A 16,535-nucleotide genomic window follows, 5' to 3' on the forward strand; every position below is an offset into this window, starting at 1 on the left:
CACTCGTTAGTTTAGGAGGCGAAGAACATATTCCACACACACACACACACACACACACACACACACACACACACACACACAAGCCCCACCCACATCTCATCACTCTCCCTCCCTTTTAGAGATCAACGTATTTTATTACTTCTTCTCCACGGATCGTCAAATCTCCTCCACTTTCGCGAAATGTCCTCAATCATTCATGGGAGATTTTTTTATTCTCGGGGACAGATGGGCTGTGTTAATTTGACTGTAACTCAGCGTAGAATAAGTTTCCTGAGATTTAATACCGTTTCAAGGATTCAAACAGCAAAGTCAATAAGATGATCACCCTCTTTTTGTATTAAAGACATAAATACGAAGCTTCCGTTCTCAGCACGGGGGGGGGGGGGGGGGGGGGGGAAATGTTTACTCCGATAAACAGGTAGATCATGTCTACGGTTAATGGGAACGACCCTTCTCCTTTATCCTTTTTATTGCGTCGTTGTTTGTCTGTGAAGAGCTCATATTGAAGAAGTGTTCTAATTCATCTGCAGGCTGATAAAGAAATCCCCATTGGTGTAGGAGTCGTAATGGTTCATCATGCCGTCCTCCCTCAGTGCCACTAGTTTAGTGGGAGTTTTGCTGTGCTTGTGATGTGAGGTTTATATAACCCCCCCCCCCCACACACATTGATTCACCCCATACTTCACCCCTTTCTCCCTAGGGGACAAATGTAGTCGTTCCTCCCTCAGTTTCTCTGCCTTTCATGGCTTCATCCCTCTGTTTTGGGGCCAGACGGTGATTAGAGTTGGCGTTGAGAGAGGGGCATCGGCTCCCCATCCCTCCCCCCTGCCAACCCCCTCCCCTCCATCATACGAAGCGACGTGTGCTCAGTGACCCCTGGAGAAACATCTTCTCCATCTTTGATGTGCGATGATATGTGCTGGCCGGGTCTCACCGACCATGTTTATCAGGGTGAGCAAGTGCTGTGACGCACACTGCTGTATGCCTCACACACACACACACATGCTTGGACACGCGCAAACACACACACATACATGTATACAAGCACACACACATATACATTCTTTGACACACACCCATGCGCACAAACATCAATTCCCTCCCTCACGTACTGCGGGGACACATATCTTATCGAATGGAAGAGACAGGGACTATATGCTTTTTTTCTTGGTATGTTTTAAAACCTATTTTTCCTTCTATCTCTCAACTCTGGCTGAACCTTTTTCGGAGCAGTCTTTGAAGTCATGTCGAGATGTTGTCATCTTAAGACATTCTCCTCCAGATAGATACTGATGTACGGTAGGCCTCGCAGGCAGTTTTTTTGTTCAATTTGTCACATTCTTCCACAATGTTTTGGTTTGATGTTCCTGAGTGCACACCCAGGTGTGTGCATACACTGGGTGTGTGTTCGTGCGTGACTATGTGTTAATACTACCCCGTGTGGCACGCATGTGCAACATAATTCTGTGTGTGTGCGGAGCCATTGTCTCCCTGGGCTGCTGGGAGGATGTGACATGTCCTCCTGAGGCTACACGCTCTCCTTCAACAGGCTCTCTCTTATATGAACAGCTCCCTGGCCTGTGGTGCAGCTAGTTTGTCTCTTATAGGATCAGCTCCCTGGCCTGTGGTGCAGCTAGTCTGCCTCTTATAGGACTTGCTCCCTGGCCTGTGGTACTGCTAGTCTGTCTCTTATAGGACCAGCTCCCTGGCCTATGGTACTGCTAGTCTGTCTCTAATAGGACCAGCTCCCTGGCCTGTGGTACTGCTAGTCTGTCTCTAATAGGACCAGCTCCCTGGCCTGTGGTACTGCTAGTCTGCCTCTTATAGGACTTGCTCCCTGGCCTGTGGTACTGCTAGTCTGTCTCTAATAGGACCAGCTCCCTGGCCTGTGGTACTGCTAGTCCAGGCCGTCCACCCTGGTGAACCCAGTCATTCTGACAAACTCTCCCAGGCAGCCTCCTCCATGGCAGTTAGTGGCCCATCCCCACCACACATGCCCTGCCCCCACGCTGTCACATCATATTATAATTGATTACATTTTCCTCTTGGCACGGCCATGCTACCATAGCGCTCGTACCCTGCCTCATTTCGTAGACAGGATGTCTCCTGATTCCCTATGGCTGGTTGTTGTGTGGCCCTCAGCATCTCACCCCTCCTCTCCCCCTTCACTCCCCCTCCTCTCCTCTCCTCCCCCTCTCACCCTCCTCTCCTCTTCCTCTCCCCCTCCTCTCACCCTCCTCTCTCCCTCCTCTCACCCCTCCTCTCCCCTGACACTCAGTGTCTTTCATGTCACCCTGTTAGGCAGAGATAGACAGACCATACTGGTCTCTAAAGAGCAACACTGTTAGGGTGTAATATGATTCCATCCAACGCAGACCTTGTGAAAGCCATGGAAATGTTTACAGCACCCAGTGCATTTCCAACGGTTGCATCTGTGCCTGTTTGAGTCTCAGAAGATAAGGCAGAATGTATTAAGTGTGTCTGCAACCCACACACACGGTTAGCAAACACCAAAGGCCTGATGGATGCAACATAAAAAATAAAATAAAAAAGCATTCGGGAAGAGAGAGGGGGGAGAGAGGGATGGAAATCTGACGCCCACATTAGGGTTACGGCCGATTGGAAGTGAAGAAAAAGTCACCAAGGCACCGAGGGGAGGGGACCTTCACCGCGGAGGTTATACGAACCTCAGTCACACGGACAACAGACGTACGCCGTCCTTTGTTGTTCCATGCATCACCGAAGGTGGGATTGACAACCGCCTTTGATGGATGCAGTCACACGCTGGCCAAGTGTCAAAGGCACTGGGAGAGATGCTGAGGAAGAGAGCGACACGGCTGTTCTACACACCAGATGTGTCAGTCACGAAGAAAGGAGCACAAGCAGACCCTCCGGGGTTGAATTCAGTTCATGCTGTTTCATATACCGTAAAAGGGAAAACCAAGGGCACAATGTGTCCAAAGCGGATAGAACAGCATGTTCTCACTTTTGCTGCCCTATATAAGTCAGTCAGGAGACCTGGCGAACGCAGAGGTTCTCTTGTTCATGGTGAGGTCATAACTTGTCTCTGATTGGTTGTTGCAGGTCTGATCCGTCTGCGCTCCAGCCCACCTCCCAGACTCCAGGGTGTAGAGTACGTCCTGAACGTCACAGCGACCGATGACAACGCCTCTGGCGGCCCCCAGGCCCTCTCGTCCACCGCCCAGGTCATCGTCGGCGTGGACGACGTCAACAACAACAAGCCTGTCTTTGAGAAGGTAAGCTTAGGTTCTCATTGTCACGGTTCTGATATCTGTTTGGCTCTGACCACACTCATTACAGCTCATTGTGTTTCCCAGCCTCTGTCTCTCGGCCTTTACTATGGGGGCGTACTATTAAAATGAAATAAAGGTATTGGCGGAGTTCTGAGATCAGCATCAGTACTCTCCTGTTGACTTCCGGACCTTAGACTTTCTCTCTCCTTCCAAATCGCTCTCGTTTCTCGGTTTCTCTTATCTGTTTTTTGCAGCTCCCTCTCTCTCTCTCTCTCTCTCTCTCTCTCTCTCTCTCTCTCTCTCTCTCTCTCTCTCTCTATCGCCTCTATTTATTACCTCTCCATCTCCTTCCTCCAGAGGTGTGATTAGCCGGCCGACCCACTCTATTTCTAGATCATCTAAGGGTTTTTAATGAAGTGTTTGAAAGATATGCCGAATCATCACAGCCCTAGCTGTTTTCTGCCGATGTTTCAATTTTAAATTACATGAGTTTTGCATTTGAGATATTTTGAGCTAATTGTGGCCTCGCACAGTAAAGCTAGATAACTCCCCGTAGTCCTGGGAGCATTTTGTACGTGTGCGTGTTTCACATGTTAGGCTGCAAGATCAGCTTCAACCTTTTCATGTGCTCTCACACACAGCTCCCACAGGACTCCATCGTGCTTTTGCTTTTGTGAATTGTTTTAGTTTCTATTTATCTGCGCTAACATGCTCAAACTATAGTTGAACTGAGGTGCGGACAAGACTTTTCCACAAAAGGGAGGAAAAAAGTCCAAAGGAGAAAAAAGTCCAAAGAGAAAGTATTTCAAAAATAAAACACAGCTGGACCACTTTGCCTGTGTGCTCAGTTTTTTCCTCCTCTGTGCAGGCAGCAAACAGCAGGCGGAGAGCAGAGAGAAAGATGCTTTTATGTGGTTTTGTGCCCTTGGCCCTTCTGCTCCTGTGTGTTTGGCTGAGGTTCAGGCAGTTCCTGTGGATGTGTGAGCATCAGTTACTCAGCGACTCCTAAGAGAAGGGTCCCTCTTGGGCCCTTGGGTTGTCTGTGAGAGTGCCATGTCCTGAAGCTTCCTAAGAGGGGGGTAAATGCGGCTGGAGAGGAGAGGGGGGGGGGGGGGGTTGTACGGTTTGAGTTTGAGATCCACCACAGCTCCTCTCATCCCTGACTGGGACTCGCTTAGGGACACCTGACCTCTGAAAACACATTGAACTTGGGCCTAGAAAGACTTTGACTAATGGTTAGAGGAAGGGGTGGCAGAGGAGAGGGAGGAGAGGGAGAGGAGGGTGGAAGATGAGCTCCCTTGTCATTAATTAGATGTCAGAAGTAAGCATCAAAGACGAGCTGCTGAATTGATCTGGGATCTCCTTTTTTTTTTGAGAGAGAGAAACGCTGTCTCTGTCTGAGGCGCGCCAAAATGAGCCATCTGATGATGGCAGAGAGACGGGATTTGGAAGATTTGACTGTTTTCCCTTCACACACACCGAGCAAGCGCTCAGATGACGATGAGGATAGAGGGAAGGTGTGTGGGCGTCGGAGCACATCCGAATTATCCAGGCTTACTCCGTATCTCTGTGGATCTGTTTCGATGGAATTGATTCAAGGCCGCTTTAATTATAAAACACAGATGAATCTCTACGGAGCAAAACATAGAGGGATTAATGAGAGACAGTTCCTTCCTCAAGCCCCTTCCCCCCCCTCTCTCTCTCTCTACTTCTTCACTTCTCCTTTTCTGTAACTCCTTTCAATGATTCACTCCTATCTCTCCGCCCTCGTTCCACTGTACTCCTCCCTTTTTCCCCTTCTCTTTGACTATTTCATTACTGTCTCCCATCCCTCTCTCTTTCATTCCCTTCCACAAATGTCCTTAATATACTGAATGACCTTTTTCTTTCATTTCATCCCCTTCTATGCATCCTAATTTCTCTCCCTCTGTCATTTGGTAACTGGCATTCCTCCATTACCCATCTTATTCTCTCTCTCTCTCTCTCTCTCTCTCTCTCTCTCTCTCTCTCTCTCTCTCTCTCTATGCCACTATCCCTGTACCTCTCCCCCTTTCCCCCTCAGTGCCAGCAGTACCGGGAGCGGACCACGGTGCTGGAGAACCAGCCTGCGGGGGCGTTCGTCCTCCAGGTCCACGCCGTGGATGCAGACGAGGGCTCTAATGGGAGAGTCACCTATGGATTCATGCACAAAGACAGCACTGTGCCTGCCTTCAGTATCCACCCAGACACAGGTACGGTAGAGTCCAACTTCACTGGTTGTGGAACCCTAGTAGCATCCCCATAGTGTTCATGTCATCCGGAACTGAAAGGGTTGAGTCTCTGCAGCTCTCGCTGGTGTTTCTCTGTCTCTCTCTCTCTCTCTCTCTCTCTCTTCTCCTCCTCTCTGGATTGCTTTGGGAACTGTCTTGAAGTATTTCATGAATTCCAAAGTTCAATCTAATTCCCTTTAATGACACCCTTTCGAAATGTGCCAGCGCTCAAAAGGGGAAGAAAAGACAGCGTTTAAAAGGGGAAGAAAAGACAGCGTTTAAAAAATGTTCACAAGCCCTCTTTTGAAAATGAATTGCTTCAGGAAATGTAACTGTTCAGTGGACATCAATCATTAACCTTTTATAGGAGAGAGAAAGGAGTGAAAGGAGAGGGATTGGATTTGCATGAACTGTGAGGAATCCTCCGAATGGCTTTGGTTGAATTCAAGTGCAATTCCCAAAAAACACCAACACTTGATCATAAACCTTACTAGCACATCCACAGTGTATGCACGTCCTTCATTTGTTTATTGAGATCTGTAGTTGCATGTCATTACATTTGCTGACATGATAAATCAGATTCATTCAGTGGCAGAGCTAAGCCGAAATTGTATAAATACTAGCCTACACCCTGGCAGTAATAGCATTTGAGATTTGTTTTGTTGTGTCCGGTCTGCCTCTGGCCGTTGTCCATAGCAACCACTGTATAACACGGTTCCCTCAGGTGCGATTGTGACGTCCAGGAAGTTTGACCGCGAGCGTCAGCGGGAGTACGCGGTGACGGTGACAGCTACGGACCAGGCAGCAGATCCTCTCATAGGGATCTGTCAACTCAACATCCTCATTCTCGATGAGAACGACAACAGCCCCAAGTTTGAGAACCTACGCTACGAGTGTGCGTGCTGGGGATCACACCCACCCACCCACCCACCCACACACACACACACACACACACACACACACACACACAATCTAGTCCTACTGTTGATCCAGTAGTATTTGCAGATCATGTCATGTCTACCTTGTTAATGGTTCACTGACAACACCACATCTGTGTTGTTCTCGCCCAGACATAGTTTAATCAGCAGAGCTAATGCTCATCATTTTTTTTTCTCCAGCCAATTGAATATGACGTGTTGTCTTCACCACAGACTTCCTTCGGGAGGACACAATGATTGGCACCAGTTTCCTGCGTGTGGCGGCCCACGACGATGACTACAGCACCAATGCCGCCGTCACCTACTCCATGTCTAAAGAGCAGCCAGAGTACCTGAGGGTGAACCCCTTAACTGGCTGGGTCTACGTCAACCAGCCCATCTCACAGGTCAGGAACACAACCCTAACCCCTAACCCCTATCCCCACCACATAACCCATCTCGGCTGCACGTTAAGTCGTCCAGCCCCGTGTGTCATTGGTTGAGGTGAGGACGCGCTACGGAGAATAATTCCAGCTTCAGCGAGAGTATCGAGGAAGTCTAATAGCTCTTTGAAAGAGTCTTTATAAAGCCAGCACATATCTAACAAGCTAATGTTTGAGAGCTTTTCTTCATTCTTCTTCGCAGGGTAGTCTGTAAATGTCCCTCCTCGGGGGAGAATGTTTTATCACAAAGCAGGAAATGGGAAGCCTGGTGTAGCGAGGAGGTGTTATTATGAGTGCTCCTAGGGAAGCTGTTGCTATGACTACAGAGTTCCTCTGTCAGCAGAACGCTGTTGGGCAGCATTCTGTCAGTCATCAGTGTCATTTACGTTCACCCGTGGGCCAAATACAACCAGCATGTGTCCCTGCCCCTGTGACACTCCCTGACCTCTCGCTGTAATCTTATCTACACGATCACAGAGAGGGCTTATGTTTCATTACTTCTCTAGCCTTCCTGCCTCTTCACCCCAGTCTAAACTGCTATTATTTCAGTCAGCATGTGTCATGTAACAGCTATGTTGTTGCTATGACTACAGAGGACCTACATCACCCGGGAGATAGTTGCCACGGACGGGGGGAACCGGAGCAGTTCGGTGGAGCTGTCCGTCACCATCACCAACGTGAAGAACCAGCCTCCGCAGTGGGACAGGGACAGCTATGATGTGGTCATCCCAGAGAATACCGTCAGGGACACACCCATAGTGGTAAAATGGGGACCGGGACAAACAGGCTATATCCCAAATGGTATTCTATTCCCTATGTAGTGCACTACAGGGCTCTGGTCAAAAGTAATGCACCGAGTAGGCGATAGGGTTCCATTTGGGATGCAGAGGTACTGTGTGGGTGGAATGTGAGGGGAAATATATGACGTCATGTTTTAACATACACATGGGGTTATATGTCCTGGGGGTGGTAGAGGGACATAGGGGTTGTCTTAGGGCTGAGTTGAACATGAATCATGATGGAATACAAATTAGGATGAGTGTGGCAGATGTAACCTGAAAAAGGTATTCTGAGGTACATGGGGTTAGAGAAAGGTGAGTCAAGGGGAGGTTAGGACATGATGACACACATCAGGATAGGTACATATTACAGATTTGGGGCTGGTAACTTGAGAGAGGTATTATGAGCTGTGAACCAGTATTTACCCAGGGCTTCAAAGCAAATGAAAGCATTATGGAGTAGACTTGCTTGATCTAACATTAAAGTTGTTTCTTTACGGCTCTCACTTTACTGTACCGTACAAACACCACAACACCGAATGACACTAGCTGCATTTACCATGTCTCTGCAGTAATGCACAGTAATGCACAGTAATGCACAGTAATGCACAGTAATGCGTATTATGACGTACTGTATGGACACCAAGCTATTATGGTCTACGGCAAAAAACGAGAGTAGATAATTCCCTCAGGGCTCAACCTCCATCCCTACTCTCCCATCCTCCCTCTCTCTGGCACTTGCTGTGTCCTGGGATAGCCCTATATCCTCATGGCATCTTACTCCAGCCAACACCCCCCCCCCCCCTCCCTCTGTTCCCCCTCTCCCTACCCATGTCCAGACTCATCCTCCATCGCCTCTATTTTAAGCCAACCGCTTCATTACTTCTACGAGCCAGGCTCTGGCAATCACGAGCCCTGGATTATTCATAGGCATTTGCTTTTATTTTTTAACTAAAGCATTGAAAATTAATTTGCTGAATTTCCTCTCTATCATTTATAAGCTATTAAGGCTATTAGAAATGCAGATTAATATTTCAGAGAGAGAGAGAGAGAGAGAGAGAGAGAGAGAGAGAGAGAGAGAGAGAGAGAGAGAGAGAGAGAGAGAGAGAGAGAGAGAGAGAGAGAGAGAGAGAGAGAGAGAGAGAGAGAGAGAGAGAGACAGAGACAGAGACAGAGACAGAGACAGAGACAGAGACAGAGAGAGAGACAGAGAGAGAGAGAGACAGAGAGAGACACAGAGACAGAGACAGAGACAGAGAGAGAGAGAGAGAGAGAGAGAGAGAGAGAGAGAGAGAGAGAGAGAGAGAGAGAGAGAGAGAGTTTCCTTTGGAGTTCTAAGTGATAAGCAAGATAAATATTGGAGATTTAATGGGCCACAGTCGGTTGTAGTTGATCTGTAGAGCTGCTTGTTTTGCAGGCGGCCTCGCCTAAAGCTGAGTAGAGCGTACAGGCAGTCACCGAGGTGTGAATTGACTGCAGGTGTCCTCAGTTTCCCCTGTCTCTGTCTCCTCTCTGAACCCCAGACTATCAAGGCCACCTCTCCACTGGGGGACCCTAGAGTGACCTATAACCTGGAGGATGGGATGGTGCCGGAGACCAACATGCCTGTACGCTTCTATCTGACCCCTAACCGTGAGGACGGCTCTGCCTCCATCCTGGTGGCTGAGCCCCTGGACTATGAGACCACCAGGAACTTCATACTGAGGGTCCGGGCTCAGAATGTGGCTGCAGTCCCCCTGGCTGCCTTCACTACGGTCCATCTGAACATCACAGGTGACACAGAGCAATGCATCCTGCTCATATAACAACCCATAATACTATCTATCCCCTTTTACTTCCATCCCAGTAGTCTTGACTCAACAATGACTGTATACAACCATTTCTCTCTCTCTCAACAATGACTGTATACAACCATTTCTCTCTCTCTCAACAATGACTGTATACAACCATTTTTCTCTCTCTCTCTCCCTCTCTCTCTCTCTCTCTCTCTCTGTCACTCTTCCTCTCTTCCTCTCTCTCTCTCTCTCTCTCTCTCTCTCTCTCTCTCTCTCTCTCTCTCTCTCTCTCTCTCTGTCACTCTTCCTCTCTCTCTCTCTCTCTCTCTCTCTCTCTCTCTCTCTCTCTCTCTGTCACTCTTCCTCTCTCTCTCTCTCTCTCTCTCTCTCTCTCTCTCTCTCTCTCTCTCTGTCACTCTTCCTCTCTCTCATCCAGGCTCTCTCTCTCCTCCAAACAAACCCCAGAAAGCATGATGTACTGGGCTTCAATCTCTTTATTAAAATCGAGTTGATTTCCAGCCTACCAGTCCGATCCGAGCTTAATTTCCCATTACCACGGCAGTTATCGCTGCAGTTCAGCCCACCCCTGACCCTCTGTCCCAAAATAGCTCTCATTCCCACCATAGCACAGATCGAGACTCCCTCCTGTTATCCTCCCGCTTCCCTCTAACCAGACTTCATCTCCCCCTTCTATCATTCATGAGAGTTAGTCTTAAACCAGAGAGACATAATTCATCTGGCTAGACTCTCCTCACTCCTTCACCTCTCCTTCTCCTCTCCCTTATCTGTCTTAATAAGTGAGCCTTCAGTCTTCTCCAGAGGATGGAGCGAGTACTATGGAGGCAGGGAGGGCTGGAAAGGAGGAAGGGAGACGGGGAGAAGGGGAGGAGAGGGTTGTAATGGATTTAAGGCCCATGTTTAATTCATAGATTAAGACATTTGCTGAAAAAGATACGACCATGGGAAGTGCATCGTAACTCTGAATGCATCCGAGCCGCATAGTTCTCTATAATAACTAAGAAAGAGGTAATTGAGTTAAATAGACGGACGACTCTAACAAGCCGTTTTGTATTGTTTGTCTGTGGAAATGGCTGAATGGTGAAAAATAGAGAGAGCTCTCGACTGTCACAAAGAGGTCTTTGAAATGGTTCAATACACCTTCCAGGAGAGTTTCAAGGTCTCATTAATCTCTGTCAACAAATGTTTAGCCACAAAGACTTATCGGACGCAGAGTGGCGTCTGCCGCCGCCCTGTTTGTACAGCCTGCTGCGTGAACGACACTCTGCTCCTTATAAACCCCTTTCACTGAGAAAGTACTGAGCCAAATGATGACGGATAATGCTGGTGTTTTTCTCTGCTAGACGTGAACGACAATGTTCCCTTCTTCACCTCGTCCATCTACGAGGCGTCGGTCACAGAGGGGGCGGAGGTGGGGGCGTTTGTCACGCAGGTGTCCTCCAATGACCTGGACCTGGGACTCAACGGAAAGGTGACGGAACGCTTTGGAATAATGGAAATACAAACAACAATCCTGTATCAGCACTCTGAGACATTTTGTCAATACACGTCCTGGTTCTTAGCAATTTCTCAGAAAAGCTGGGGTATTTGTAGTACTCCAGGCCTAGTGTTGTCGACCACAGTTTTAACTTTAAATCCATGTGAACAACCCACCACTACTGTATGTAACTGGATAATTGTTGAAACCACTCAAGTATAAACCCAAAGTATCAATTCCCCCTTTTAATTTCACCTTGGAGTCTTAAATACCGAAGGTAGACAATGGAAAAACCCCATCTTTAGTCTAGAGTTCTGCATTATAGTGTTCCTCTACAAGGGTCTGCTTCCTGAAGCCTGGCCATGAAATCTGTACTGCGATTCGGCTTCCTGAGCCGAGAGCAACACACTGTATAAAACATACAATGCAGCACGTCACACATACTGAACCTCCACCCTTTCCTGCAGTTAAATGACCTCGTGGCCTCATGGGTGGAACGTTCTTCATATTTTTCATAATTAATAAACGTTATATTTCTTCAACGGCCGAAAACCCGGTGTTTCTATGTCCAGCGGCTCTGTTATATTTCAGTCATCTGTGATGCATATGAAGTGTAATATTGGGATGCAAACTCCAAGTTGAATCCATTTCAACTCTATATGTGACATGGTACAGGTGAAGACACCTGTACCATGTCACATATAGAGTTGAAATGGATTCAACTTGGAGTTTGCAGAACCATGTATGTGGGATGTATACTTCAAAGTGGATTTGTTTAATACTACCAATAAACACTCTGCGTGACCCTGATTTAGCCCACTGCAGTAAAAGATTGTTAAGGATGCAAGTGTTGAGAGGACACACACACACACACACGTGCATGCTCGCACGCACGCAAACAGAAGGGTGCGCTTGAGCGCACACATTCTCGCAAGCATGCATACACACGCACTCACACTCACAGCATTGTCTGCGTTTCCTGCTGCTTTTCTGTGTATCTCTTTCTTGATCTCTGTCTTGCTCTCAATAGACACACAATCATGTATACACACACACACATTCCAACACGCACACTAACAGTATGGGTAGTCTACTCATAATTGAATTCCCAGTACGAGGACACCATGGCTATTGGCACAGGGGTACATAAAATGTACTCGGTTCTTTGCAGGCACAGTGTCCTTGGCTGCTGAATTGCTTGCTCTCGCCGAGGCAGGCTGAATCATAGATGCCATGCAGGCCCACATTTAGATAATGAGGATCATTGGTGGGCGTGAATATGAAAGAAACAAATCATTCACAGCTGTTTAAATTTGGGAGTCTTTTTTACAAATAACTTGACCCCGACAACCTTTTTATTATGGCATTACATTTTAATTCAGCCTTTAATTGTTGCTCTTCCCCTGTATTCATTTTCTGACCCACGCCGTTTCGATCCTCTCTCTCAATGAGTTCTGTTGAATTACTTCCTGCTGCTGTTGAATGCCATTTATAGCTTGTCGACACAGCTTTTATTCGGTTTGAATATTAAACATTAGGTTCATTCTTTGTTGGTGAATAGACTTCAGGCTCCTGCTTTAAACCGAATTATAATGACTTTGTTTTATCGATACACATCAAAAATTGTCACAGGGTCACATGTGGTTTGGGTCACATCCAGCCCAATAGAGAGATAAATGAATCATATGCATGGTGTGTTAGACTATTTTTAGAGACTCTGCTGTTTGACTAAAACTATTATTCTCTCTCCCCCTGTCTCACTGACCTATCTTTGGTAATCCTTACTCTGTATCTCTGTCTTCCTTGTCTCTCTCACGTCCATCCTTTCTTTCTCATCCCTCGTGTATCTCCAACATCCTGTCCTCTCTGTCCTCTCTTACTCCGTTCATATCCTTCACCTTCTCCATGCCACTTTCTTTAACCTCGTCCTTCATTCTCTTCTACCCTGGTCTCCTGCTCTCCCTCCACTTCTTCCTCCTCCTCTCTCTCTCTCTCTCTCTCTCTCTCTGTCTGTCTCAGATCTCCTACTCCCTGCTGAAAGACCGCAGTGGGGACTACCAGTACTTCCGGATTGATCCCGAGCTGGGCTCCATCTACACAGAGGCCGTGTTTGACCGTGAGACTAAAGGCTCCTACCTGCTGGAGGTCAAGTCAGTGGACGGCTGGGAGTCAGCCCGACCTGGGAAACATGGACAGCCCAACTCAGGTGAGACCAGCTCAGATCATCTCGTCACCTCAACAGGGCTGGAGGATGGTGGAGGACGAGAGAGAGAACAGCAATGCATGCAGTATGCACACAGTAGCACGCCGTATCAAATTGGGACGACATAGGAATACAATGTGTGCATTGTCTAAGTACATTTCAATACATTTTAAAATGCCCCCCATTTCCCCGACAGGCCTTGGTACAACAGTAGGAGGGCTGGGGTTTGGATGGCAGTCTCAAGACGCCATTTAAGTCTGAGCTGCGGCTTGTCTCTCTGGTGGGGAGGGATCCTCTCTCTCTCTCCACCAGATATGCTCATCTCTCCCCAGAGGGGACTCTCACCCGCTGATGAACAACCAGACAGGGTCTTATGGAGAATGTATTTTTCATTCATATTATCATAGATGATTAAAAGTTGCTCTCAGTCGGCTTCGCCCTATATGACATTTCTGACAGCGTAAACACCACTTAAATATTAAAAAGGCCAGGGAGTAAAAAAAGATGATCCGTGTGATTTTGCAGTGCTATAAATATTAGATGAGGATGATATAAAGAGAAGTGGAGACCAGGGGCTTCAGAGTGATGGAGACTCCTCCCAGAACACTGCTCTGTTGCTTAGCATGTAGAATGAGTCTCTATAGGGCCCTCAACTCTCCATCCCTCACTATCCCTCCTCTCTCCCTCCTAGCAACAGGCACCTACATCCTGTCTTATACGACATACTGACATGATGGTGTGAATCATGGAGGGAGAAAACACATTTGCACATGCAACACGCACACACACACACACACACACACACACACGTGTTCTCAATCTATAATCTCTCTCTCCCTCTCACTCGACTAAAGAGTATACTGAATGAAATTGGAGGAGCCCAGGAGTAGGGCGATGGTGTAATCGATGACAGCAGTGTTGAATAAGGGTTGTAAACATAACCTTGGTGCAATAGCTGTGTTGACGGGGAAAGAGCAATCTGTCACGGTATTGACAATGCGTACTTTCCACACTTCTCTCTGTGTGTGTCTGGAACACAGAAGAGGAGGAGACACACCGATTGACGATGGCTGTGTCTGCCCAAACAGATATGTTCTCCTTCTCCTCTCGTCTGACAGACTCAGAAAGGTGTAAAAGGTTGGAGGTTGTGGCTTGTTTCGCTGCCAGGCTGCATTATCTCTGTGTTAAACTGCAAGCTATCTTTGCAACCAGCTTACACAATTGATCTTCTCTTGAAGAGTGTATTGCAAATTATGTTCCTTTTTATACGCATATCAAAGGGAGCATATTATATTGGCGTGGGGAAAGGGAGCATATTATACTGGCCACCCCCCCCCCCTCCTCCCCTCAAGGGGCTCTTTTCACATCTGCCTACGGATTGCTTCAGAGAGAGAGAGAGAGAGAGAGAGAGAGAGAGAGAGAGAGAGAGAGAGAGAGAGAGAGAGAGAGAGAGAGAGAGAGAGAGAGAGAGAGAGAGAGAGAGAGAGAGAGAGAGAGAGAGAGAGAGAGAGAGAGAGAGAGAGAGAGAGAGAGAGAGAGAGAGAGAGAGAGAGAGATGTGAGGAATAATAGAGGGTGAAGATAGGAGGGAGAAATAGAGGGATAAAGAAGAGCGAGGGAAAGGGGGGTATATGTTCAGTTTGACAGAATAAGAGCGGGCATGGCGTTTAATCTCTCACTCCGTGCTCTCTCTCTCTCTACTCCAGACACGGCGTACGTGAGGGTTTTCATCAGCGATGTGAACGACAACAAGCCTGTCTTTGCTCAGACGGTGTATGAAGTCGACGTGGATGAGGATGCAGACGTGGGCTTTGCCATCCTGACTGTCAGTGCTAATGACGAGGATGAAGGTACGTGGTGGAGAGGGAGGAAACAAGCCACTCCCCTGTAGTTCTCACTCTCCCTGGGCTCAGTGAACGTGTGAGAGGTTACGAGGGCTCTCCATCTCTCCTCAGGTCGTAACCCTGAAGAAAACACAGTACGGTTGCGATGCCCTATTTTTATTAAGTATGTTTCACATCGATGTCATGTCATGAATTGTTTGGCGTGTCAAATTCCTTGTCAAGGTACTGCAGTGTATACAGAATATAAATCAGAATATACATTTTTTCTCATACAAACTGCGTAAGTCTCCGTATGGCTTCCCCATAGCTCAGAAAGGACATCCATAACATCCCAATAGGCTCATCAAATCCCAGGCCAGGGGCTGCACACATGCAGCACACAGCAACTCTACCATCTCTCTCTCCTGCAGCGAGCGCTGTAATGATTCTCATCATACAGGCACCATCCGTACCCCTCTCCCATCCGTCTCATCCTATACTAACACACTGCCTGTTAGTCACCTGACTCGCCCTCATTCAGCCGACTCTAGCTCACACGACCCGCTACAACAAATCCATTGTGAAGCATATCACCTCCCTTGGTGCTGCGGCAGCTAGCTATTGCGGTGAGGGCTCTTTATCAGTCTGCTACGGGAATAGGGGAGGAGGGGAGAAGGGGTAGGGGTGGGGGGGGCATAGCTCCATATTATCAGACATTTATCATGTCGGAACAGGTAGGCCTGTGGAGCAGCAACCACCTCTCTGTGATGAATGGGTTCGGGCTGCCACCAGCTCCATCTCTGCAATCTCAACACACAGAGCCACTCGTGAGAGGACAGTCTCCGGGCCACTTTGGGTAATAAAGCACACACGCGGGGGCCAGCTATGCTGATGGCCCGACACCCCCGAGCAGATTATCACCACCCAGGGAGCTAGGGAACTAGGAACACAGTGAAAGAGAGAGAACAGAGTGGGAGAGAGAGAGAGAGAGAGAGACAGTGAGGTCTTTCTCCTTTACTGTGCTGATAAGAGTTCCTGGAAGTGGAATCAGATTGTGTCTTTTTGTTCTCCTCCTGTCAGCATAACAACTTATAGCCAGGGAAAGTGGGTTTTTTTTATATATTTTTTAACACGTACAAGTGGGAATAGGAGTTCTCTTGTGTTTGTTTATTCATTTGGTTTGTTTACACTGCGTTGCTCGCTCTGTGCATGCATGGTCTCCACTGGGATTTGAACTCAGCCGTTTGAAGGGGGAGAGGAAGCTCAAATGAAAACATATCTATTCACAAGTCATTCTAATGTTTCATTAGCACTGTTGCCAACACAACAAAATACTCAGGATTAGGGATTAGTCCTCTGCTCTGTTCTGGCGTCCTCACTTTCATGTTGCAAATAAGCTATGAATCTTTTTTGTCTTTGGAGATTCCTCCATTCTCCCTCTCCTGAGTTGTAATTTATTGAATCTGTTTGAGATTCCAAAGAGTCTCCTCTCAATAATTGGATTCTGTATAGAACTGCTGATCAGCTAATATACTTTAGTACAATTGCTTTGTGAAGCAAAAAAAACAACAAAAAAACTTCCTAAAATGTTAAGCAGA

At 47.5% G+C, this 16,535-nt stretch overlaps 1 protein-coding gene across 1 annotated transcript in view; it reads left to right on the forward strand.

Moving 5' to 3' along the window:
* Nucleotides 1–16,535, forward strand: part of LOC139412407 (neural-cadherin-like) — a 185,887-nt gene that overhangs the window by 97,034 nt on the left and 72,318 nt on the right. The window contains exons 8-16 of the mRNA XM_071159210.1: nucleotides 3,085–3,257; nucleotides 5,317–5,485; nucleotides 6,228–6,398; nucleotides 6,655–6,827; nucleotides 7,457–7,624; nucleotides 9,166–9,415; nucleotides 10,779–10,906; nucleotides 12,932–13,118; nucleotides 14,821–14,964. Of these exons, the coding sequence (XP_071015311.1) occupies nucleotides 3,085–3,257; nucleotides 5,317–5,485; nucleotides 6,228–6,398; nucleotides 6,655–6,827; nucleotides 7,457–7,624; nucleotides 9,166–9,415; nucleotides 10,779–10,906; nucleotides 12,932–13,118; nucleotides 14,821–14,964 (1,563 nt within the window). The remainder of the gene's footprint in view (nucleotides 1–3,084; nucleotides 3,258–5,316; nucleotides 5,486–6,227; nucleotides 6,399–6,654; nucleotides 6,828–7,456; nucleotides 7,625–9,165; nucleotides 9,416–10,778; nucleotides 10,907–12,931; nucleotides 13,119–14,820; nucleotides 14,965–16,535) is intronic.

This window comes from Oncorhynchus clarkii, chromosome 6 (assembly GCF_045791955.1).
Source record: "Oncorhynchus clarkii lewisi isolate Uvic-CL-2024 chromosome 6, UVic_Ocla_1.0, whole genome shotgun sequence".
NCBI lineage: Eukaryota > Metazoa > Chordata > Actinopteri > Salmoniformes > Salmonidae > Oncorhynchus > Oncorhynchus clarkii.